The following is a 26415-nucleotide window of genomic DNA, read 5'->3' on the forward strand; positions in this document are numbered from 1 at the left end:
TAATAACTTAACATTTATCGTTCATTTAGGCCAGAGCAAGTATACGTTTTGGTATCCAACCCTTTTTCTATCCCTATTTAACTCGTGCGACGATGGCAACAAACTTTTTTGTAATTCGCGACTGTAATGAAATCTAGTTTTGACAATTTTTAATTGTCAATTCAAATTTCTATTTTCAAGTGTTACCAACTGCTACATACCTATTTCCCTACATTGTCAAAATTTATTTTATTTTTGTTAAAAAAAACGATAAAAACGCAAATTACAAAAATAGCATAAAAGACACGTTTCATAACACTTAAAGCACTCGTTTTAAAACTTGAATTCGTGCATTTCAAGCGTGTCTTATGAAACTAGTTTTTTAATACAGGTGTCCCGTATCTTCCGCATCAAAGCATAAACGGATGAAGGATGCATTATTCTGAAGCGATTATTCTAATAAAATTTTTTCGGAATGTTTATAATAACCACACGAGAACTGTTTAAAATTCTCCGCTTTTGTCCAATAACAGACGATTTTGATTCACGAAAAAAGTTTATTTCTCTTTCGTTATTTCTCTCGCAAATGTAATTATCTTGGTTATTATTATAGGTGGAGTATTATAACTAAGACGTTATATGGACACTTTTTTACAGAGAATTTGATGAGGTAATCAAAAGAATTTTGAGATATCATCACAATTTTCGTTTTTTTAAATGGAAACAACCACTTAATAAATTCGTTATTTTTTTCTGATTACAAAAATATAGGGTTTGACAGGTCTATTTCTTATTGTTTTAGAATAAAACTAAAAATAAACTTTTCTTTTAGTGTTGTCGAAGAAATTAAATTTACAGTTTCCTGTAAATTACGGTTCTATAACTAAAAATTAAAAAAACATATTTTTGATATTTGAAACAAATATATTTGTTGAACTGTTTTTGTTTTACACAAAAGTTGGAATAGATTGCATTATTTCACATTGTTTATTACGATTTAATATTATTTTTAAATGACTTAATAAATTATCGATAGATGGCGCTCATATATTTTTATTTAATTCAAATAAACATAGCAACATTTGTTTGTATTCAAAAATTTTCTGAAGTGTCACTTTAAAAATCGTTTTTAAATACCAGAAGTTATCTTCGTATTTAATTGTTAACTTTTTCGATTTTACCTACCGCCCCGTAACTTACAGGAAACTGTAAATTTAATTTCCTCAACGACACTAGATGGAAATTTTATAAAAAAAGTTTATTTTTAGCTTTATTCTAAAACAATAAGAAATAGACCTGTCGAACCCTATATTTTTGTAATCAGAAAAAAATAACGAATTTAATAAGCGAATAATTAGTGGTTGTTTCGAAATAGTTTTCGTAATTGCAAGTAGGTATGAACTAGGAACCAATTTCTTGTCCATAACTAAACCCAAATTAGCTCTAGCCTAATTTTTGTTAATTATTACTTCAATTTTCATAACTCCTCGGTAGGGCCAATGAAAAACAAGGTACTTGTGTACCTTGAGTTGGTCCTGTTATTGGCAGGTTTGTTATTATTTTTGTGCTATTATATTCTTTATATGTTGTGATGCTAATAAAGAAATAAATAAATCGTTTAATGTATTGGGATCCTTTAAGTGTTCAGGTATAATTAATTGTGTCGCAGATACCTTCTCTCTTGAGTTGCCTCCATAATATTCGCGAATTGGCTGTAGAAGCAATGGGTTAGAAATAGGTTTTTTCTCATTACAGATAACTCCTGTAGTAAAATTACGAAGCTCTTTGTAATACCGCCAGTCCGAATCTGTTTCGTTCTTTTACTCTTAGCCTCATTAGATATTTGGTGTTATTAGTAATACCATTGACTATTTTATACCAGACTGCTAACCACTACGTAAAAATTGATAGAGAGATACTTGAGGTAGTGATAGAGGTACTTGAGATAGAGATAGAGGTACTTGAGGTAGGGGTACTTGGCTAGAGATACTTCAATGAAGTGGCGAACCAGTTCGCGTATCGTGTAGATCTAGCTTTATACAAGCATATGTTGTTTCTTCTAAGAAGAAAACCTTTCGGAAGAAGAACGCATCCCTGGAAGAGCTAGAGGTCGAGCTAGAGAGATAAAGATAAATAAATAAATAAACAAACAAAGATAAAATTATTCTTAATTTTTAAAATGTTATTTTCTTTGAAAAAAGTTAATGTCTTTTTTATGTATGACTTTTTATCCAACTCAACGAGGCCTGCATTTTTGTCTCCCATGGTAACAATACGATTTTCTATTTTAATTTTATGTTTCAGATTTTTAATGATGAAAGATTTTATATTGACGTTCTCATTCCCACTCGTTTTCCCTCACTCTTTCACCTTTATCATCTGGCGAACGTTCCTTATGACCTTCAGTCCAATTTCATCCCTCATCATGTTGACTCAAGTTATTTAATTTTAAAGGAAATTTTAACGTGTTAATTGTAAGTTTAAAAATTTTCTTTCTTTTTTGATTTCTTATATTTAGTTATTATGGTTCTTTCTCTACAGGTTTGGTAATTTGTTTTGTCGTTAATTTTGAACATTTGAATTTTTCGTAAACGGAATCTTTTTGAAGAAATACTCTGAAACAATACTCTCGATGCTCCTACACCGACGGTAATTATATATATTTTTTATCTGTGTTTTTGTTATATCTGAATGTCCTATTAGTCCTGCCTGAAGAAGAACGATAATCGTTCGAAATCTTCGAAGATAGCACCGAAATAAAATATTTTCATCGTTTATACGACTTTCAATTTTTTTAGCAGCAAAAAACCATACAACTTACCTGGAAAAAAAACACCAAATCGATAATAGAGGCATCTCCAATAGGCCCCGAGATCAAGAAAACCTTAATCCCTCGGGAAAAATCAAGCAGGTGCCCCAAACTCTATGGTCTGCCCAAAATCCCCTCCCTCAGGAAGGCTGCTCCGGATCGGGGACGGTGTAGGACCGTTTTCCAAGTGGCTGACAAGTACAAGGCGTCATCTCTCTTGTTGAAGGTACCGTTCTTCTCTATTTCGATGGACTCGCGGATGAGTCTGGTGCTCCAATGCGGAACGTTCTGAAGCTGCTAGTTTTCCATATATACATATACATAGAATAATCATGCAAAATAATTTGATATTAAAATAGTATTATTTAAGTGTTTGCCTAACCTATCCTTTGATATGGACTCCCTCAGCTGATAGAATGAGAGTCATTCGGCTTGCGCATACTACATATCAATCCTATTATTCCACGTGGAAAATAACCATGATGCTCTGATCTCAATGAGAGTTAGTACTTTCATGGAGGCATTGTCGTTAGCGAGGCTTACAAACCCTCCAGCATGCCTATGAAGTGGGTATATTTGCATCATGGTTATTTTCCACGTGGAATAATAGGATTGATATGCTGTATGCCCAAGCCGAATGACTCTCATTCTGTCAGCGGAAGGAGTCGATATCAAAGAATAGGTTCGGCAAACACTTAAATAATACTATTTTAATATTGAATTATTTTGCACGAATTTTCAATTTATATGTACATATGGTACACTGGCTCAAGATATAGATATATTTTCTACGAGGAATTATAATAAAAATTGCATATATACGTATAACTAAAATATTCGTGCAACATAATTTGATATTAAAATACTATTATTTAAGTGTTTGCCTAACCTACCATTTAAATGACTCCACCTATCTACCGACTGGAAGTCTGGCCCCTAGTTAGAAAAAAAATAATTTTGATTAAATTCGTTATAACTAAAGAACGGTTTGACCGATTTCAATGTTCTATATCTCAAACGAAAGCTTGCGTCTGGCTGAATAATTATGTGTAAAGCATATTGAACACTTCCATATCTGAAGCTGATATTTTTCCATATGTATATGTAAATAGAATAATTATGCAAAATAATTTGATATTAAAATAGTATTATTTAAGCGTTTGCCTAACCTATCCTTTGATATGGACTCCCCCGCTGATAGAATGAGAGTAATTCAGCTTGCGCATACTACATATCAATCCTATTATTCCACGTGGAAAATAACCATGATGCTCTGATCTCAATGAGAGTTAGTACTTTCATGGAGGCATTGTCGTTAGTGAGACTTACAAACCCTCCAGCATGCCTATGAAGTGGGTATAATTGCATCATGGTTATTTTCCACGTGGAATAATAGGATTGATATGCTGTATGCCCAAGCCGAATGACTCTCATTCTGTCAGCGGAAGGAGTCGATATCAAAGGATAGGTTCGGCAAACACTTAAATAATACTATTTTAATATTGAATTATTTTGCACGAATTTTCAATTTATATGTACATATGGTACACTGGCTCAAGATATAGAATTATTCAATATATTTTCCACGAGGAATTATAATAAAAATTGCATATATACGTATAACTAAAATATTCGTGCAAAATAATTTGATATTAAAATACTATTATTTAAGTGTTTGCCTAACCTACCATTTAAATGACTCCACCTATCTACCGACTGGAAGTCTGACCCCTAGTTAGAAAAAAAATAATTTTGATTAAATTCGCTATAACTAAAGAACGGTTTGACCGATTTCAATGTTCTATATCTCAAACGAAAGCTTGCGTCTGGCTGAATAATTATGTGTAATAGTATATTAAAAAACAAGTTTCGTAAGACACGTTTGAAGTGCACGAATTCAAATTGAAAAACGAGTGGCGAAGCCACGAGTTTTTTAATGAATGAGTGCTTTAAGTCTTATGAAACGTGTTTTTTATGCTATTTTTTGTAATTCGCGTTTTTATCCCTTTTTTTTAACAAAAATAAAATAAATTTTGACTATGTAAATAGGGAAATAGGTATGCAGCAGTTGGTAACACCGTAACACTTGAAAATAGAAATTTGAATTGACAATTAGAAACTGTCAAAACACAAAATGTATTCACCTGAAAAAAATGTTTCATGTACACCTCCCAAAATAAGAGAAATTGCTCAGTGTTCAATGTCTTCATCATTGTGGACCGTGTATTCGATGCTAAGAACGTGTTTAAACATCCATAGACAAAAATTGTCACATTGACAACTAGAAAAATTAATGACCCAATGTCACCAACTTGAACTGGTTCCATAAAATGTTACTAAAATCTCATTACAGCATCGGATGCTGTAAAGAGTCTCATTACAGCACCCGTTTGAGTACTGTTATAGCTTCCATTACCGTAGCGAATTACAAAAAGTATATTGAACACTTCCATATCTGAATCTGCTAGTTTTCCATATGTATATGTAAATAGAATAATCATGCAAAATAATTTGAGATTAAAATAGTATTATTTAAGTGTTTGCCTAACCTATCCTTTGATATTGTCTCTCCCGCTGATAGAATGAGAGTCATTCAGCTTGCGCATACTACATATCAATCCTATTATTCCACGTGGAAAATAACCATGATAATCTGATCTCAATGAGAGTTAGTACTTTCATGGAGGCATTGTCGTCAGCGAGGCTTACAAACCCTCCAGCATGCCTATGAAGTGGGTATAGTTGCATCATGGTTATTTTCCACGTGGAATAATAGGATTGATATGTAGTATGCCCAAGCCGAATGACTCTCATTCTGTCAGCGGAAGGAGTCGATATCAAAGGATAGGTTCGGCAAACACTTAAATAATACTATTTTAATATTAAGTTATTTTGCACGAATTTTCTATTTATATGTACATATGGTACACTAGCTCAAGATATGGAAGTATTCAATATATTTTCCACAAGGAATAATATTTTTAATATTTTAATAATAATATTTTATTTCTCCATTTTACAAAAAAGCATAAAGTGCGTCAATTTAACAATAATTACATTGTGATATAATACAAATTGAATTCAAACATTAAATTGGAAAAACATGTCAATGGTATATATCGGATTTTCCGTGACAATAGCTTTCAGTCTCCTCCGGAATCTTTAAACATGATTCTTCTCTCGTTTGTGCCCATAGTTTAAGCTAGATTTACGCTAAGTTTTCTTTATTTATTCTCGTTTTCCTCACCATTTTATTTTTATTTTAGTACCTAAATTAGTTTATGTAAGTAGTCGTTATTAGAGTATATGCGATAAGATAATTTATAATAATTAGTATTGTAGCGTCTATGTTCGAATATATGCCTTAAATATTGTATTTTTTCTTTAATTTATTTAAATAGATTATATTTATTTATTTCTTTCATAATTTGTTTCAATAGTTGATCCCACGGTTAGGCACGGAGGCGTTTGCTTTACATAACTTTTATTTTATTTAATTTTTTTTTCTTTAATAGATGCGTGCGCCAATTCACGCCATCAAATCACTAAAGAAGATACACTAAAAAACATTTCCACATTTAAAGATTGTTATTATTTCCTTCAGTAAAATGTTTATTAGTCCTACTTCATTTTGGTGCGTTTTTAAGATTCTTTCTAAGGAGAATTTTAAATAGTAACGATTGTATCTAAGTAACACCAATGAACTTTATGTATTAATTGTTAGCTATCGACCCTTAAACATTAAACCCTTGAGCAAAGTGAAAGCATTTTATTCCTCGGATAATGAGAGAGATGAAGAAAACTTTTTCAGATCGTCTCTTTTCTTATTATGACTCTATCTCACTTATCTACATTTATTCTCTTTTTGAGAATAAACAGCGCGTGATGCAACCCAGCATATACAGTTGCCGATTTTATACATATAATAATAATAATAAACTGCCTTTATTTCCAGAGTAAAGAGAACAAACAATAATAATAGTACCTATAGTTACTATAATGCAAAAGAAAGATAATCAAAAAAGAAAAAAAAAACAATATTTAAAAAGAAAAATAACTTAAATACAAAACAGGTGGAAATCCTAAGGCGAAGTTCAGAATGCGACCATAATATGGCCCGCTTCTGCTCTTCCACTTAACCTTAAAAATAATTGCACTTTTATTCAATCGTAATACATGCCTACTCCTAAAAACTAAAACTATTAATTGATTCTGCATTATAATCTTCATTTCACTTATAATCTATCTTATATATGAGCTAATAAAATAAAAAATAATATAATGAAATAAAACAAAAACAAATTATTCCACTTGCATTAAAATTAGATTGATCCACTACAAAGCAAACAAGAAGTCACTGTCGCTCAAATAAATGCCTAAACAATAACGTTCTGAAAGCACCCTCCCTTTTGGCCCTAATGGTGACGGGGATAGAATTATACAGCTTATAGCCACAGTAGCTAAACGCACGACAAAACAGAGCTGTACTATGAGCAGGCGGATTAACAACATTTTTATTTCTAATATTTATACTGTGTAGATCCCTTCTAAACTGAATCTTTTTACTCAAATAATTAGGCGAGCCAGTTGTGACAACCTTGTGATACAGCACTGAAGCCTGTAGAGTATAACGATTGTGAATATTCAGCCAAGTTAACTCTTTAAGTTTATGAGAGATTCTTTCAAATTTTTTAATTCTGAATATATATCTCATACAAGCGTTCTGCACTCTTTGCACTCTCAATCTATCCATGGAATCCAAACATGGATAGTAGACAGGAATACAATAATTAAGCAAAGACAGTATAAAACATTCACAAAGCACCTTTTTCATTTTTAAATTAAAAATATCTTTGAAAGAATAGAGTAATTTTAATTTCAAAAAACAAACACTTAATGTTTTAGTAATGTGCTGTTTGTACCTAAAGGCATTATCAACAGCTAGCCCAAGATTCCTTGCCTGATCAACAATAGGTATATTGCAACCGTTCAACCTAAGAAGCAGATTAGCTTTCAATTTCTCGACTTCCACATTTCTGCCAAACAGAATAACTACACTTTTATCAGGGTTTAATATCAAAGCGTGATTCTTTGCAAATTCACTGACATTCGCTAAGTCCTTATTAATTTTCCATGCTGCCCCCTCATATTCACGAAACGGAAAGTTGTAGTATAGCTGAGTGTCGTCAGCATACATATGAATTTTACAATAATTGACAGCTTTTGGAAGCATAGATGTGTATAAACAAAACAGCAAAGGACCTAACACCGACCCCTGCGGTACTCCACGCTTCAGCTTCAATGGTTCAGAAATTAAGCCATTGACCTGTACACATTGGCATCTGTCTATTAAATACGTCTTAATCAACCTTATAAATTTCTCCCCGCCTCCAATATAGTGAAGCATCGACAGCACAATATCATGGTCAACAACATCGAACGCTTTGCTAAAATCCAACAACACTAAAGCGGTGCACTCTTTACCGTCTTTGGCCTTTAATATATCGTCAGTGACATTTAAAAGTGCAGTTGTGCAACTACGTCCAGCACAAAACCCGATTGACAGTCTGGTAATATATCATTTGAAATAATATAGTTTTTAAATTGGTAGGAAATAACTTTTTTCAGTACTTTGCTCAAGGTAGGAAGAATAGAAATCGGTCGCAGGTGCTTAAAGTCAGTAGGTTTTTCGATTTTCGGCATTGGAATGACTACAGCAGACTTCCACTGCGAGGGAAAATGTGACTCAATTATTCAGCAATCTGGAGTAGTATGTATAATCAATGGTAATACAAGGTTTAAATGGTTTCGTTACTTTTTTTAACAGTAAAGGAGACTAAATAATGCAGGATGACACAAAAATCCTCTAGCACGGTATTTCTGTTGATAAAAACTGAAAAGAAGCACATAGCGACATGAAATTTACAATGTATATTGAACAATGTATAATCAATCCACCCTTTGCCTTCACATAGTTCCACAGAACCTTGGAGAATGCAACCACCGAAGGACTTCTTCTTCTTTCAAGAAATCTGGCCCTAAAAATCTTTAAATTAGGAGGTATTGATCCTTTCTAACACAACCATTCTTCAGATATGTAAAGATAATTCTAATTAACTGTAATAATCATACACTATTTTTACTAAATAAAAATTTATTAAATAAATACATGTATTTTTTTCAATTTATAAAAGTCGTCTATTTTCTGTTAATTGCTCCTGTGTGTACAATAAAAAAGTTATATAAAAAATCGGAGTTAAAGCAGCTATTATAATTGCCAGTGCAGTATGTGGGGAAACAAACAACCATGTTGATGATGCACTTATTATAGTAAATGATATTGATAAAATAAACTTTTGTGTTAATATCGATTCATTTAATAAATTATTTCTAAGTAAAACCCCAATTTGAGTGTTCACCACTAAAAACAAAAATAAAATAATACAATAAACCATTTATTTACACTTTTTAAATGAATAAACTTACAGATTCCATAAATAGTATTGCTTAAACACAGGAAACAACCGTACATTAACAGCCAACCAAAAATCCTTACTTCCCAAGTTTTCCATCTAATATCGGCATGTTCTGCATGGAACATTTCCGAAATTGATAACTCTCCATATCTTAACATAGCAATTTCATGCTTTTCTACTGTTGGATATGGAATTAAAACACCATTATATTGTTGTGCAATAACAGTAACCTAATTTAAATGTGGCAATTTTTATCAATAATATAAAATAAATATAACTCTTACAATATCTCCATTTAATCCAGCATAATAAAGTTGAACCCTAATATCACCAGTTTTAGGATTCCAAATATCATAACAATGATAATAAATTCCCATGTGTAATTTAACATCTTTTCCTTCTGGTCTTTGGTCACTAGTAAATTCAATAAAATTATCAAATTTCTGTTTTAAATCAGTCCCTAAATTAAATTGGCCAACTTTAACAACTGGAGAGACGTATTCATACGTTTGAAGCGGTTTTTCAGATGGATTTTGATGGTTATGTCTTATATAAAAATTTCTACTATCCACCAATTTATCCCGCCATTCCTGTATATAATAATATTCAGTTTCCCTTGCTTCTGCTGAAGTATAATGATCACTAAACAAGTTATTATTATTAATTAAATTAAAATTATAAAAATTAATTTACCGTTTTTCTTCAACCCATTGATACATTTGAACTCTCCTTTTTAATTTAACACTTTGAATAGACACACCATATTCGGGTGCAGTTAGTGGTTCGTTTATCCCCAAAGGTGCAGTAACATGAATTAAATGTCCATCTAATTCAGGTCTGACCGGTTCATAGGGATTTAAAGGAATTACATCTTCGTAAGCTTTACTTAATGAAGTGGTTTGATTCATTGATTTAAGCTGTCAAAAAAAAAATCAAAGAAAAAGATACTTATGTAAAGATATCTATATTTAACATTTACCTCGTTTGTTATTAAAAGATAATTACTAAGACAAAAAGCCACAATTCCAACAACATTAATCAACCCATTTTTTTTAAATTCTGATAAAATTTCCATAATTTTCAATTTTCGTTCAAATAACTAACTGAAACACTCAAAATATTACTAAAGTTGGCAACTAACCTGATCTTGATTATAAACATTGGGATTCTGGGCAGATTTATGCATTTGGTTTAGCACGCATGCTCAACGTGTAGAATAAAAACTAGGATGTTTTGTGGACGATTTAGAATATGTTTTAGATCTTATAAACGTTCCAAATGATGTGATGATGGTTGTGGAAAGTTGGATCATCAATTTTGATTGTTATCTTTTGAAAAGGTGAGATTTTGTGATTTTAGTTAATGTGCGTGGATCTAACCTTATTGTTTTATTGATTTTATTATGGAAATAGCGCGCATATTTGAATTTCTATAGGCCCCATACACCTGCAAACAAATTCCGCAAACTAACGTACACAATTACACTATACACAATTTTATACAAACTTCAGTCAGTTGCTTGTGTTCTGTACGCATGGGAATATGCCATTCGACGAAGCAAAACGTGTAGCTATAATAATTGCTGAATAAGGAAGCAAAGAGTATGTATGAGAGTGGTTAAAGAAAAGATCACTTTTTAGCCACGCAAATCTTCTCAAAGAACTTAACCCCTTAATGCATGATTTTTTAGATTTAATTAAAAATGAATCTATTCAGTACTAAGCTACTCAAAAGATCATAAACGATTGAAAATTAGTATACAGTTGATTTATTTCCAAAGTATTTCGAAAAAAGCTTTATGTGCCATATATGGGACGATTTGACAAGAAATGTAACATTTTAAAACTACATTTATTCTATATGAAAATTAAAAGAACAGTTTTGATCTTTCTTGAAACAAAGGTAATCGTTACATTTTGTGCACATTACAAAGAAATCTACATTATATTTACACCATTGGCGTTCATCAGAAGTCCATTTTGGTAGGTGATTTAGATCTTAGGCAGGAATTTCTGAGAATGGGTATTTTTTCTTTTCTAGATCCAGTTTAGGCTGTAAATGATTGCTTGGTCTGCCGCGCTTTTTTGGAATTGTATTTGATTTTGTTAGCACTTTAGCTATTCCTAGTTTAAATTCAGAAACTGGCAAATACATTTCTGAATTCGCAAATCTCCTTCTCCAGAAAAGCCAAACATTTACACACACTATACAGGGTGTCTCAGCGAGACCGGTCATTAGACGTTTCTGAGGTTCTGGCGAAAATAAAAATTTGAGAATTCAGACTTAAGTATTATCAATTACGATCTCTTCGTCTAAAATATTTTCAGATTTCTTGCACTTCCGCTTATACCGGAAGTCGCCACCAACTTTATTTTTTTAAATGGAACATCCTGTATATTTTTACATATTTGGATTTGTCTGTTTTCAAGGTTTATAAATAACTTTACTTTTTGCAATTTGATTCGGCCGTTCTCGAGTTATTCGATTTTTTCTAGAAAAATCTGCTCCAGCAGACATTTGTTCAAAAAATCAGAGATCACTCGATTTTTGGGATATCAATTTAGGATTGAGAAGATGCTTAAGCAACATGATGGAGTATGTTTTGGTGATGAGAACTGCTGTCTAGAACGTTTGGTCACTTTACTATGGCACGTTAACTTTTCAAAATTTGGAAGTACCATAACTTCACTTTTTTAAATGGCATCCCCCATATTTTATTTCTCAGTCGTCTTCGGTGTCTCATTCTACATCTTTTATATCCCATATGTCCCATACCTAATATTAATAGTTTGAGAGATAATTAGGGTTTTTTGAAAAATGCACACATATCATATGGATATTTAGCCTAGTGTGCCATGAAAACAAACCTTCTCAATGAGTTCTTGTCAAAGACTCAATTGTTTACGTCACTTGATGCATGTGAGCTAATAATTATCTGTTATGTCCCTTAATATTAGTACTGAAACGAGTTAAAATCGATAACAATAACGAAAGTAATATGTACACAAATCAAGAAATTCTTAATTTATTTTCTATGCATGAAAAGCGCGACAAAGTTCGTAGTATGCTTCTCAGATCTTCTTTGGCAGCTCGAATTGAGGTGTTGGGACTGGGCTCGAAATAAGCCAAGGTATTCACCTCTTCCGTTGCATTATCTACTACATTTTTTGGTCAGTTTAACACGTGATTAATTCGTCCAAGATGCAAAAAATTTGCTTCTATTCTTCTAAATTTACCTTTTGTCATCGGAGATAAATGTGGATAATTTTCATTAAACATTCTGCAAGTTCTACTAAGAACTTTGTCGCACTTTTCGTGCACAAAAAATAAATTATGGATTTCTTCATTTGTATAAACATTATTTACGTTATTAATATCAATTTTAACTGCTTTTAGACTCACAAGCATCAAACAACGTAAATCAGACTTTGACGTTTATCAATAAGTAATTAAACATTTGTTTTCCATGGCACACTAGGTTAATATCGATATGACATGTGAGCATTTTTCAAAAAACCCTATTTATTTCTCAAACTATTAATGTTAGGCATAGGACATATGGAATATAAAAGATGTAAAATGAGACGCCGAAGACGACTAAGTAATAAAATATGGGGGGTGCCATTTAAAAAAATGAAGTTATAGTGCTTCCAAATTTCGAAAAGTTAACGTGTAATAGTAAAGTGGCCAAACGATCTCGGCACCAAAACATACTCCATCATGTTGTTTAAGAATGTTCTGAATCCTAAATTGATATCTCAAAAATTGACTGTTCTATGATTTTTTGAACAAATGTCCGCTGGAGCAGATTTTTCTAGAAAAAATCGAATAACTCGAAAACGGCCGAATCAAATTGTAAAAAGTAAAGTTATTTATAAACCTTCAAAACAGACAAATCCAAATATGTAAAAATATACAGGGAGTTCCATTAAAAAAAATTAAGTAGGTGGCGACTTCCGGTATAACCAGAAGTGCTAGAAATCTGAAAATATTTTAGATGAAGAGAACGTAATTGATAATACTTAAGTCTGCATTCTCAAATTTTTTGTTTGGCCAGAACCCCAGAAACGTCTAATGACCAGTCTCGCTGAGACACCCTGTATATCTAAGAAACGAAGTACCTAAGAAAATTCTAATATTGAGTTTCCGCTAGTTTTCCAACATTGCTGCTCATTCCGAGATTTGGTTTGTCGTTGAAATGATAAAATTTTTTGATTTCGTCAAATCTGTTGCCAAAAATTGCAGGAATAGCTATGGAAGATTTCCAATAGTTTCTTGTAGAAGGCAACTGTATAATAGACATATAAATAGAAACACTTCAAAATCCACGAATTTCTTCTGCTGTCATATTTGCTGGTTACTACGGTTTACACTGAACCTGAGTATAAAATTATTTCTTCTGTAATACAATTAACCATCTCCGTTGTGAGCAGGTATTTGAAGAATTTGTTTATTATTTCTTTTGGTAAATCTTGATTACCGTTGAAGAGTGTAGATTCTGCAGGTACATTCAAAAAGGCTTCACACCATTGCATATTTTTTCTATTTCGTCTGGTATTATTTCTACGAACCAGGTTCTTCAAGACTTGTGAGCACATGAACCTTTCAGTTGCAATTTTTAAGACAATCATCATCAGACAGATTTCGATACTTACCTTTTATCTATATATTTACTACAAAATTCAGTTTTTACAAAAACTCGCTTGTAATGTTTTATGTTAAAAAACTGCAATACCTCCTAGTCAAATGATGATTTGACGTGTAAATCTTGGAAGTGCCGTCTTAAGAGACTCACGGCTAAAGCAACGGCTGAAGTGTAGAACTAACACTGAATATTTCTAATTCTAGGTCTAGTGTTAGTTCAAGTTTTACACTAGCACTATCACTAGAACTAACACAAGACCTAGAACTAGAGTCATTTGGGTTTAGCCGTCTTGAGAGACGCACCATTCGGGTTTAGCTATGCGTCTCTTAAGACGGCTAAACCTGCATGTTCCTAGTTCTAGGTCTTGTGTTAGTTCTAGTGACAGTGCTAGGTAGCGCTAGTTAGCATTGGATATCATTGTGTTGTATATTTATATTGAATTAAAACCGCGTCTGAGGTCACACGGCTAAACGTTCTAGTTTCTAGGTCTAGTGTTAGTTCTACTTTTAATTGTTATTCAAGGTTAAATTGTGATAAATTTTTATTAAACTGATTATTTTTTACTGATTTATTTCCAGGTGTATAGGACCTATTAGGTAACTGTACCTTATTTTTATTTTTTTTAGATAAAATGAGGGCTTTAGCAGTAACAGTATGGGTATTTATAAACCTTCTTTTCTTCGGAATGTGCGGCTACATGTACCTACTTTGGTCCCAATACTGGTTAAATTCAGATAAAGACCTAGAATCGTCCACAAACAATTACGACCAACAAATCTACCTATACAATCGAGGTTTTCTCGTAAACGATTCGTCAAAATACGACGATACAAGCACGTCAGAGATTAAAAATCGCATAAAACACTCATCTTCAAGCATCGATAACATTACAGTTGTAAGAAATAGTAAACCGAGGTTTCCAAATGTTCAGAAATCTGAGTTTATATTCGATTCGAAAAACTTTGTTTGTAAATCGAACGATTCGAAAATAGCTTGTAACGAAAAAACGCAATCATTTAAAGATAAATTGATTAACGAGATGAAAAGGGTGTTCTTGGATGAGGGTAACGTTTTAAAACCTGGTGGTAAAGATAATAGTTACAACGTAAATTATCAAGGGCCGAGGGAAAATTACATGGAAAAAAGTCAAAATCATATGCTTTGCGAATTGAGGAATGTTAAAATCGATACTATACAAAGAAGAGATGTTCCAAGTAAATTAAATTCATTCAAAGGATATTTTCCGAATAAAGGAATTTTTGAGGATGTTCAATTTAAATCTTGTGCTGTTATTTCTAGCGCTGGATCTTTTACTTTATCGGGAAGTGGAAGAAGAATTGGTGAAAAATATATAAAAAAACCAAAATGTTTCTACTTTTCACTTTTACTTTTAGATTCTTATGAAGTTGTATTAAGATTTAATAATGCACCAACGAAAGGATTTGAAATTGACGTTGGTCAAAAGACTACAATACGAATTGTTAACTCACAAGTGATGTCAAAACAAGAATTTGATTTTTTAAGAGCTGCCGTCTTTCGAAATGTAACGATATTAGGTTGGGATCCGTCAAATTATACGTCCACTGTTGAAGAATGGTTTCAAAATCCCGAATACAATCTATTTCCGAATTATATCGGCTATAAAAGAATGTTTCCTGAAAGTGAAATTTACATAATGAATCCACAATCAATTTGGAAGGTGTGGGACTTTTTGCAAAGTAATTCACCAAATCGGCTTAGAAGAAACCCACCATCATCCGGATTTTTAGGTCTCCCCTTTTTATTGTTTTATTCATTTTTTATCCTTTTTTTTTGTAAATGCAGGTATAACTCTTCTTCTTTCGCATTGTGATTTTGTCGACGCCTACGAATACATTCCATCGGTTCGAATAACAAAAAGATGCCATTATTATGAACCAGAGAATAATCAAGCTTGTACCTTTGGTGTTTGGCATCCTTTAGCAGCCGAAAAATTGCTGACATATTATATGAACGAGGCTGATGATCGGACTGTTTTTCAAGATGGTTACGTTCGAATTCCTGGATTTAATAAACTCAACTGTTAAAAAAAATAATCATCGAGGAAGCCATCGATTTTCAATGTTAAAAGAAAAAACGGTATTGTTTTGGTTTTAATAATAGTAGAATAAATGGTGTTTAATAAAGTTTTGTTGAAATTTTTCTTATAACTTTTGTCCTTGATTTTAAATTTCTTTATTTTTAAAACCCGAATATGAGTCATCAGTTTTAATCTTGGAAGACTTCATGAGTATCACTTTCATTTTCCTCAGAAAATCATCAAGCGCAATGTTTTACAATACAATATTAAATATTGTTGTGGTGACCCCTTGTGGTTTGGTTTTTGACCCCCACAATTTGAATCATCCAATTCACCAATAAACTAAATGTTTTATTATTTCCACTATCATATTTTCCGATCAAAATATTCCTTTTATATATTTCATACTATGACTCAATTCATAGAAATATGATTAATCCCCTTAGAACAATGTAGTAAAATTTTGGGTTAAAACTTCTTGGAATAAGAATGTCTTAATAGTTTTGGATTAATATATTTTGGTGTTAATATTAGTCATGGAGTCATTTCTTGTAATATTTGTAATATCTAACTGTAACATTTATACCAAGTGGGGTGGAAGATACTTAGAAATAAGAAGATATCCCTAAAAAGGAGGATGAGACACATGCGTAATGAAGGTTTATTTTTTTTTTTAACACTTATTTTTTTTAAACGCTTACTTTAGAATACACTTAATTGTTTCATTTTGTTATTGTTGGGTTGAATTTGCTGTGTTATTCTTGGTTGGTTCACTTGTTTATGGGATCGGTGGGGTTGTCTGTTGCTCATTTAAATGTAAGATCTTTATTGCCTAAACTAAAATGATATTGACTATTTGTTGCGTAATTATAATTTTGACATATTTTGTTTATGTGAGACGTGGTTGAGCGGAGCTATTCTTGATAATGCTCTTAACATAAATGGCTATACCTTCTTTAGAAGGGATAGGGATGGTCGTGGTGGTGGGGTGGGAATTTACGTAATTTACGTAAGAGCTGATTTGCACTGTGAGTATATTCCGTGTCACGGCGATTATGAGCAGGTATGGGTTGCAGTTAAGGACAAAGGTAAAAAATATGCCTTTGGATGTATTTATAGACCTCCTTCTTTTACTACTTCTATTTTTATTGTTCAATTAGAGGCTCAATTGTCTGATCTTCGTTTGAATTATGATTTTGTTGCTTGTCCTGGTGATGCCAACATTAACTTGTTGAACGAAGAAATAAGTGAGGCTATTGAGTTAACTAATGGTCTTCGGGCGGTTGGTATGTTGCAGCTTATATCCGATCCTACCAGAGTCACGGAAGCTACGGCAACCCCGTTATATATCATTGCGGTTTCGGATGAGCTGGGGGTGACTGATTCTGGTGTGATTAATTCAGATATTTCTGACCATGATTTGGTGTTTTGTCGTCTGAAATGTGAATCTTTGAAACCCGTGCCATTTATGCATACTTATAGGGATTTCTCACAATTTAATTATGAATCATTTTTTGCTGATCTACGCGCAATTCCCCTTCATCATATGTTTCACATGGAATTGGAACAAAAATTAGCATTCTTTAATGAAACCTTATTAAATCTTATCGATTGCCATGCACCAATGCGTACTGTAAGAATCCGTAAACCAAAGATGCCCTGGTTGACTGACAATATCGTCTTACTACAAAGATTGAGAGATGAGGCTAAAACAAGGTACAAAAAATGCAGAACTGCTGGGTCTTGGGATTATTACAAGCAATTACGAAATTTTACAACTAATGCTATCCGACACGAAAAGATAGCATACTTTAATAATTTACATACACACCCGGATAAAAAAGAAATGTGGAACACTATTCGTGGATGTCATATAGGGAGTAAAAAGTCGAAAGATATACCGTCTCATCTTTCAAACGTAAATCAGATAAATGATTCATTTGTTGGTGGTACTCCTGACGTCAATACTAATAACATAAAGGATACGATACTATTTTACTCAAATAACAGGTATAGCGATACGACTACACCCTTTGATCTTCACACGGTAGATGAAGATACTGTATCTGGCATTATCAGGTCAATCACCAGTAAGTCTGTTGGCTCTGATGGCATATCTGCGCAGATGATTGAATTAATAGTTCCTTATGTCCTTCCATATATCACACATCTCATAAACAGCTGCATAATTGAGTCACATTTTCCCTCGCGGTGGAAGTCTGCTGTGGTCATTCCAATACCGAAAATCGAAAAACCTACTGACTTTAAGCACCTGCGACCGATTTCTATTCTTCCTACCTTGAGCAAAGTACTGGAAAAAGTTATTTCCTACCAATTTAAAAACTTTATTATTTCAAATGATATATTACCAGACTGTCAACCGGGATTTGTGCCTGGACGTAGTTGCACAACTGCACTTTTAAATGTCACTGACAATATATTAAAGGCCAAAGAGGGTAAAGAGTGCACCGCTTTAGTGTTGTTGGATTTTAGCAAAGCGTTCGATGTTGTTGACCATGATATTGTGCTGTCGATGCTTCACTATATTGGAGGCGGGGAGGAATTTATAAGGTTGTCAATGGCTTAATTTCTGAACCATTGAAGCTGAAGCGTGGAGTACCGCAGGGGTCGGTGTTAGGTCCTTTGCTGTTTTGTTTATACACATCTATGCTTCCAAAAGCTGTCAATTATTGTAAAATTCATATGTATGCTGACGACACTCAGCTATACTACAACTTTCCGTTTCGTGAATATGAGGGGGCAGCATGGAAAATTAATAAGGACTTAGCGAATGTCAGTGAATTTGCAAAGAATCACGCTTTGATATTAAACCCTGATAAAAGTGTAGTTATTCTGTTTGGCAGAAATGTGGAAGTCGAGAAATTGAAAGCTAATCTGCTTCTTAGGTTGAACGGTTGCAATATACCTATTGTTGATCAGGCAAGGAATCTTGGGCTAGCTGTTGATAATGCCTTTAGGTACAAACAGCACATTACTAAAACATTAAGTGTTTGTTTTTTGAAATTAAAATTACTCTATTCTTTCAAAGATGTTTTTAATTTAAAAATGAAAAAGGTGCTTTGTGAATGTTTTGTACTGTCTTTGCTTAATTATTGTATTCCTGTCTACTATCCATGTTTGGATTCCATGGATAGATTGAGAGTGCAAAGAGTGCAGAACGCTTGTATGAGATATATATTCAGAATTAAAAAATTTGAAAGAATCTCTCATAAGCTTAAAGAGTTAACTTGGCTGAATATTCACAATCGTTATACTCTACAGGCTTCAATGCTGTATCACAAGGTTGTCACAACTGGCTCGCCTAATTATTTGAGTAAAAAGATTCAGTTTAGAGGGGATCTACACAGTATAAATATTAGAAATAAAAATGTTGTTAATCCGCCTGCTCATAGTACAGCTCTGTTTTGTCGTGCGTTTAGCTACTGTGCCTATAAGCTGTATAATTCTATCCCCGTCACCATTAGGGCCAAAAGGGAGGGTACTTTCAGAACGTTATTGTTTAGGCATTTATTTGAGCGACAGTGACTTCTTGTTTGCTTTCTAGTGGATCAATCTAATTTTAATGCAAGTGGAATAATTTGTTTTTGTTTTATTTCATTATATTATTTTTTATTTTATTAGCTCATATATAAGATAGATTATAAGTGAAATGAAGATTATAATGCAGAATCAATTAATAGTTTTAGTTTTTAGGAGTAGGCATGTACTACGATTGAATAAAAGTGCAATTATTTTTAAGGTTAAGTGGAAGAGCAGAAGCGGGCCATATTATGGTCGCATTCTGAACTTCGCCTTAGGATTTCCACCTGTTTTGTATTTAAGTTATTTTTCTTTTTAAATATTGTTTTTTATTCTTTTTTGATTATCTTTATTTTGCATTATAGTAACTATAGTTACTATTATTATTGTTTGTTCTCTTTACTCTGGAAATAAAGGCAGTTTATTATTATTATTATTATAAAACAAAAATGTGAATACCTACATTAAAACACGTTTTTCTACAAAATAGGCGATTATGGATGTATCAATAAGCAAGGTTGCTGCTTGTGTCAACTCATGCTTATGTTGATCGGTTCACATATGTTATATTAGTGTTATTAACACTACATGGTCAAGGATTCAAGGATAATTGGCGGAAGTTATACATGAAATTTTTTAAGCTCGTTGTCACGAAGAAAATGTATACAGATTATCTTATGTGCTTGTGTTATTTTTAATCTCAAGTACATTTTATAATTTTTTATCTAATAAGACCGAGACACGTATTTGTTGGAAAGATTAATTTACTATAAGTAGATAAACAGCATCTCCACGCGTACACATCTTAATCTATCAATACATCAGTTAGTACATCAACGATACGTAAAGATGAAACATTTAAAACTAATATTAATTGTTTTAAATTTAGTAAGCCTTTTTGGTTTAAGTATTTCAAAGCAATTTCAAAATGAAACAAGAGTTTCCAAAAATACACCAGATTGTTGTAAGTATCAGATATCTTTATATAATATCTTCATAAATAATTAACAAATTGAAAATATAGAGCGTGAAAAAGGAATTAGAAACTTTTTTCCAACCTTTTTTTTAGACTCAATCCGATATAATCTTTATCTTTTTGGAATTTGCAATTTACGCATAAAAAAATTCAGACTTCTGCCTCGAATTTGAACTAGATGGAGTGTAAAGTCCGATGTCTTCTCGGAATTTTGAATTTTTTAGCCTCAAGACTCAAATCTGCAATTTAGATTCTGTGATGACTAGGGCACGGAACTTTTGTAACAAAACGATACGATTTTCCCCCTCCACTCGTTCTCAGCAGAAAATTTAATAAAAAAGTTGTTCTAAATTAAATTCTAAAACGATTTTCTCAATAAAAAATATATATAAAAATATATATATAAAAATTTTTTTGAGATTGTTCTTAATTATTGATCGAATCAAAAATTTTTATTAACAATATTTGTTTAGAATTACTTCAGGAACAGTGTTTGTTAATAAAATTTTTTGCTAACTTGAAATTTTAATTTCTCTCTGAATAGTAACTGCTATCAAAATTAATTATCTCAACAATTATTGTTTTTATTAAAAAATGTTTTAAATAAAATTTGTTTCAATTTCGATTTTGAATCAATTATCTTAATAAAAAATTTTTACATCTCTATTAATTAAGCATCTAATTATAATTATGTATAAAAACAGAAAAATTATTATTTTGAGGTTATCTCCTTAATTATTGATTAAATCAAAACATGTTGTTAACAAAATTGGTTTAGAATTACTTCAGGAACAGTGTTTGTTAATAAAATTTTTTGCTAACTTGAAATTTTAATTTCCCTCTGAATAGTATGCTATCAAAATTAATTATCTCAACAATTATTGTTTTTATTAAAAAATGTTTTAAATAAAATTTGTTTCAATTTCGATTTTGAATCAATTATCTTAATAAAAAATTTTTACATCTTTATTAATTAACCATCTAAGTGTAATTATATATAAAAATTATTATTTAGAGGTTATCTCCTTAATTATTGATTAAATCAAAAAAAGTTGTTGGCAAAGTTTGTTTAGAATTGTTTCAGGAACAATTTTTGTTAACACAATTTTTTTCTAACTTGAAATTTTAATTTCCCACTGAACAGTATGCTACAAAAATTAATATTTTTGAGGTTATATTCTTATTGTTGATTTAATCAAAAAATGTTGTTAACAAAATTGGTTTAGAATTACTTCAGGAACAGTGTTTGTTAATAAAATTTTTTGCTAACTTGAAATTTTAATTTCCCTCTGAATAGTATGCTATCAAAATTAATTATCTCAACAATTATTGTTTTTATTAAAAAATGTTTTAAATAAAATTTGTTTCAATTTCGATTTTGAATCAATTATCTTAATAAAAAATTTTTACATCTCTATTAATTAACCATCTAATTATAATTATGTATAAAAACAGAAAAATTATTATTTTGAGGTTATCTCCTTAATTATTGATTAAATCAAAAAAAGTTGTTGGCAAAGTTTGTTTAGAATTGTTTCAGGAACAATTTTTGTTAACACAATTTTTTTCTAACTTGAAATTTTAATTTCCCACTGAACAGTGTGCTACAAAAATTAATATTTTTGAGGTTATATTCTTATTGTTGATTTAATCAAAAAATGTTGTTAACAAAATTGGTTTAGAATTACTTCAGGAACAGTGTTTGTTAATAAAATTTTTTGCTAACTTGAAATTTTAATTTCCCTCTGAATAGTATGCTATCAAAATTAATTATCTCAACAATTATTGTTTTTATTAAAAAATGTTTTAAATAAAATTTGTTTCAATTTCGATTTTGAATCAATTATCTTAATAAAAAATTTTTACATCTCTATTAATTAAGCATCTAATTATAATTATGTATAAAAACAGAAAAATTATTATTTTGAGGTTATTTCCTTAATTATTGATTAAATCAAAAAAAGTTGTTGGCAAAGTTTGTTTAGAATTGTTTCAGGAACAATTTTTGTTAACACAATTTTTTTCTAACTTGAAATTTTAATTTCCCACTGAACAGTATGCTACAAAAATTAATATTTTTGAGGTTATATTCTTATTGTTGATTTAATCAAAAAATGTTGTTAACAAAATTGGTTTAGAATTACTTCAGGAACAGTGTTTGTTAATAAAATTTTTTGCTAACTTGAAATTTTAATTTCCCTCTGAATAGTATGCTATCAAAATTAATTATCTCAACAATTATTGTTCTTATTAAAAAATGTTTTAAATAAAATTTGTTTCAATTTCGATTTTGAATCAATTATCTTAATAAAAAATTTTTACATCTCTATTAATTAACCATCTAAGTGTAATTATGTATAAAAATTTAAAAATTATTATTTTGAGGTTATCTCCTTAATTATTGATTAAATCAAAAAAAGTTGTTGGCAAAGTTTGTTTAGAATTGTTTCAGGAACAATTTTTGTTAACACAATTTTTTTCTAACTTGAAATTTTAATTTCCCACTGAACAGTATGCTACAAAAATTAATATTTTTGAGGTTATATTCTTATTGTTGATTTAATCAAAAAATGTTGTTAACAAAATTGGTTTAGAATTACTTCAGGAACAGTGTTTGTTAATAAAATTTGTTGCTAACTTGAAATTTTAATTTCCCTCTGAATAGTATGCTATCAAAATTAATTATCTCAACAATTATTGTTTTTATTAAAAAATGTTTTAAATAAAATTTGTTTCAATTTCGATTTTGAATCAATTATCTTAATAAAAAATTTTTACATCTCTATTAATTAACCATCTAAGTGTAATTATGTATAAAAATTTAAAAATTATTATTTTGAGGTTATCTCCTTAATTATTGATTAAATCAAAAAAAGTTGTTGGCAAAGTTTGTTTAGAATTGTTTCAGGAACAATTTTTGTTAACACAATTTTTTTCTAACTTGAAATTTTAATTTCCCACTGAACAGTATGGTATTCTTTTAATCAAGATTTTCTGAGAACGAGTGGAGGGGGGAAATCGTTTTGTTACAAAAGTTCCGTGCCCTGGTGATGACAAAAAAGTTGTTGAGAGTTGCTACCGTCCTAGGTACTAGTTCCAGAGTCTTAATTTATCTGAATAATGTAATGATAATACTAATCTGAATACACGAGAAAATTAAGTATCTTATCAAAATTTTTGTCTATTTTTTTCAGCTTTATATGCACCGAGTAATTTGACAATATCAGAATCCGCAGGTCGTTTATGGTTATCATATACTGTTCACCATACAGAATGTTTTATTCTTCAAATAATTGAGGTGTTTTTGAACGGCGTCCATTCACAAACTATCAGAACAATGCGTCCAGACTTTCTTATTGATCTTCCAAAACCTTGCACGGAAGTACGAGTTTTCGTCAGAAGCACAGATGATAGTGGAGTTGAAACCAATGCAATTTCGGCAACATATTTGACAGAGATTCCAACCGAAAACTTTGGACTTGAAAATATGTGGTGGATGAGAGATTCTACTAGAATCATCGTTACATATTTTCCAGCTTATCCTTATCAAAACTGCAGATTTAATTATGAAATGTATTACACTTTTATGGACACTAATATTGTAATACAAAACACAACGACAACTGAATTAATCCGTAAGTTTAATTATGTTGAGCAAAGATTGTTATGTAGAGTGATTACGATGCATTTAACGCCGATTCTTAATGGGAATAGAGGTAGAACATGGACTGAAAATGCTGTTACTGATCGGTTTACCCCTGATCCCGGTCCAGCTTCTGCTCTAACATTTCAAATTAGCAACGTTTTAAGAATAACTTGGAGACCCCCAGTTTTCTACGAAGAATGCATAGTTGTTTATTATGGGGAAATAGCCAACGTTTCAACCGGTGAAATTTTAGGAACTTTTAGGGATATTGAAACCGAATGGATTTTTGATTATGCTCCTCACATACATCACACCACCACTCTTTCTATAAGAATTACTCCAAGTTTCCTTGGTGTTTTTGGACCAAGTGTTACAACGTTCGCAACATTATCACCATGATTAAACTAAATGTAAAAATGTTTATAATAACAAAGAAACAAAATACTAAAAATAAAATTTTGTTTGCATTTATCTTGGACTTTTATTTATGTAGGTTAAAGTAAACAAAGGTGGGAAAAAAGATCACACCATATTATGATGCATGATAAAAGATTATTACAATATATTTCAATAATATTGATTTAACAGAAACATTTATTGAATTATTTACGAAACTGTGTAGACATTGATGATGATTTATTTCTTTGAATGCGAGTAACGTGAAGACGAAACGGAAAAAGAAAGGTTCGAGTATTTTTGGATTGAGTAGGCATTCCTAAGAAAAAAAATTGTGTTGACTCATTTCGAAATTTGATATTAGGAAAATGTAAACTGGCACGTGTTCTACTTATGATTAAATTATTTGCAAAATAAATATTTACTTGATTGCTGTTAATTCTGGTTTTCCAGTTTGTTATATTGTGAAAAAAAGAATCGTTTGTTTAGAAATATATACAGGAAAACCTCGATATAACGGATTAATATAACGAAGGGTCTGTTATAGTCAAAAGTCCATTAAAGTTTATTCTCCATTATTATAGTTCTAGTATTAGTTCTAGTTTTGCATGTTATTCCAAGTTCACAAGTCCGGTTTAGCTGTATTGAGTGAGTCTAGTGTTAGTTCTAGTTTTAATTGTTATTAAGCGTTAGATTGTTGTATATTTTTATTGAACAACAAGTAGAACTAACACTAAACCTAGAACTAGATATCTTGCGAGATGCACGACTAAGTCCGTGAAAATTCTTCTAATTTTCATATTTGCAAATATTTCTCGACATTGATGCATCTAAGTGTAAAAGTGTTAGATAGCAATGTGTAAAGGGTAAAATTTGCTAAAATTTTTCTTCTAAAAGTTTTTCTGTATCATGCTCGGAATCACGTCTTTTTCCATTAGCAACTTATGAAACTACGAATTCTTCTAATTTTCATATTTTCAAATATTTCTCGACATTGATGCATCTGAGTGTAAAAGTGTTAGATAGCAATGTGTAAAGGGTAAAATTTGCTAAAACTTTTGTTCTAAAAGTTTTTCTGTATCATGCTCGGAATCACGTTTTTTTTCCATTAGCAACTTGTGAAACTACGAATTCTTCTAATTTTCATATTTTCAAATATTACTCGACATTGATGCAGCTGAGAGCAAAAGTGTTAGATAGCAATGTGTAAAGGGTAAAATTTGCTAAAACTTTTGTTCTAAAAGTTTTTCTGTATTATGCTCGGAATCACGTTTTTTTCCATTAGCAACTTGTGAAACTACGAATTCTTCTAATTTTCATATTTTCAAATATTTCTCGACATTGATGCATCTGAGTGTAAAAGTGTTAGATAGCAATGTGTAAAGGGTAAAATTTGCTAAAACTTTTGTTCTAAAAGTTTTTCTGTATCATGCTCGGAATCACGTTTTTTTCCATTAGCAACTTGTGAAACTACGAATTCTTCTAATTTTCATATTTTCAAATATTTCTCGACATTGATGCATCTGAGTGTAAAAGTGTTAGATAGCAATGTGTAAAGGGTAAAATTTGCTAAAACTTTTGTTCTAAAAGTTTTTCTGTATCATGCTCGGAATCACATTTTTTCCATTAGGAACTTGTGAAACTACGAATTCTTCTAATTTTCATATTTTCAAATATTTCTCGACATTGATGCATCTGAGTGTAAAAGTGTTAGATAGCAATGTGTAAAGGGTAAAATTTTCTAAAACTTTTGTTCTAAAAGTTTTTCTGTATCATGCTCGGAATCACGTTTTTTTCCATTAGCAACTTGTGAAACTACGAATTCTTCTAATTTTCATATTTTCAAATATTACTCGACATTGATGCAGCTGAGAGCAAAAGTGTTAGAT

At 31.1% G+C, this 26415-nt stretch overlaps 4 protein-coding genes and 2 long non-coding RNA genes across 6 annotated transcripts; 5 read left to right on the plus strand and 1 right to left on the minus strand.

Annotated features, from left to right (window-relative positions):
• The first annotated feature begins 2301 nt into the window (after positions 1-2301).
• LOC139429993 (uncharacterized) lies at positions 2302-2866 on the plus strand. The gene is made up of 3 exons (XR_011640565.1): positions 2302-2453; positions 2521-2628; positions 2778-2866. It is a non-coding gene; the product is annotated as an uncharacterized lncRNA (long non-coding RNA).
• A 5009-nt stretch (positions 2867-7875) lies between these two features.
• LOC139429994 (uncharacterized) lies at positions 7876-8948 on the plus strand. The gene is made up of 3 exons (XR_011640566.1): positions 7876-8358; positions 8417-8558; positions 8616-8948. It is a non-coding gene; the product is annotated as an uncharacterized lncRNA (long non-coding RNA).
• Positions 8925-10505, minus strand: LOC111424947 (Transmembrane protein 43). The gene is made up of 5 exons (XM_023058689.2): positions 10244-10505; positions 9958-10181; positions 9549-9906; positions 9275-9494; positions 8925-9209 (listed from the first exon to the last, which is right to left on the minus strand). The coding sequence occupies exons 1-5, from the start codon at positions 10337-10339 to the stop codon at positions 8974-8976; spliced, it is 1134 nt and encodes a 377-aa protein (XP_022914457.2). The 5' UTR covers positions 10340-10505; the 3' UTR covers positions 8925-8973.
• LOC111424946 (beta-galactoside-a-2,6-sialyltransferase) lies at positions 10446-16075 on the plus strand. The gene is made up of 4 exons (XM_023058688.2): positions 10446-10603; positions 14536-15249; positions 15304-15678; positions 15734-16075. Exons 2-4 carry the CDS (start codon positions 14541-14543, stop codon positions 15973-15975), a joined length of 1326 nt encoding a protein of 441 aa, XP_022914456.2. The 5' UTR covers positions 10446-10603; positions 14536-14540; the 3' UTR covers positions 15976-16075.
• A 673-nt stretch (positions 16076-16748) lies between these two features.
• On the plus strand, positions 16749-18555 carry LOC111423567 (uncharacterized). Its single transcript, XM_071196452.1, has 4 exons — positions 16749-16784; positions 16867-17056; positions 17129-18058; positions 18341-18555. Exons 1-4 carry the CDS (start codon positions 16749-16751, stop codon positions 18553-18555), a joined length of 1371 nt encoding a protein of 456 aa, XP_071052553.1.
• Positions 18556-20296: 1741 nt separating this feature from the next.
• LOC111424961 (uncharacterized) lies at positions 20297-24601 on the plus strand. The gene is made up of 2 exons (XM_023058702.2): positions 20297-20472; positions 23679-24601. The coding sequence occupies exons 1-2, from the start codon at positions 20358-20360 to the stop codon at positions 24527-24529; spliced, it is 966 nt and encodes a 321-aa protein (XP_022914470.1). The 5' UTR covers positions 20297-20357; the 3' UTR covers positions 24530-24601.
• The last annotated feature ends 1814 nt before the right edge of the window (positions 24602-26415 follow it).

The sequence above is a fragment of the Onthophagus taurus genome, chromosome 6 (assembly GCF_036711975.1).
Source record: "Onthophagus taurus isolate NC chromosome 6, IU_Otau_3.0, whole genome shotgun sequence".
In the NCBI taxonomy this organism is placed as follows: domain Eukaryota; kingdom Metazoa; phylum Arthropoda; class Insecta; order Coleoptera; family Scarabaeidae; genus Onthophagus; species Onthophagus taurus.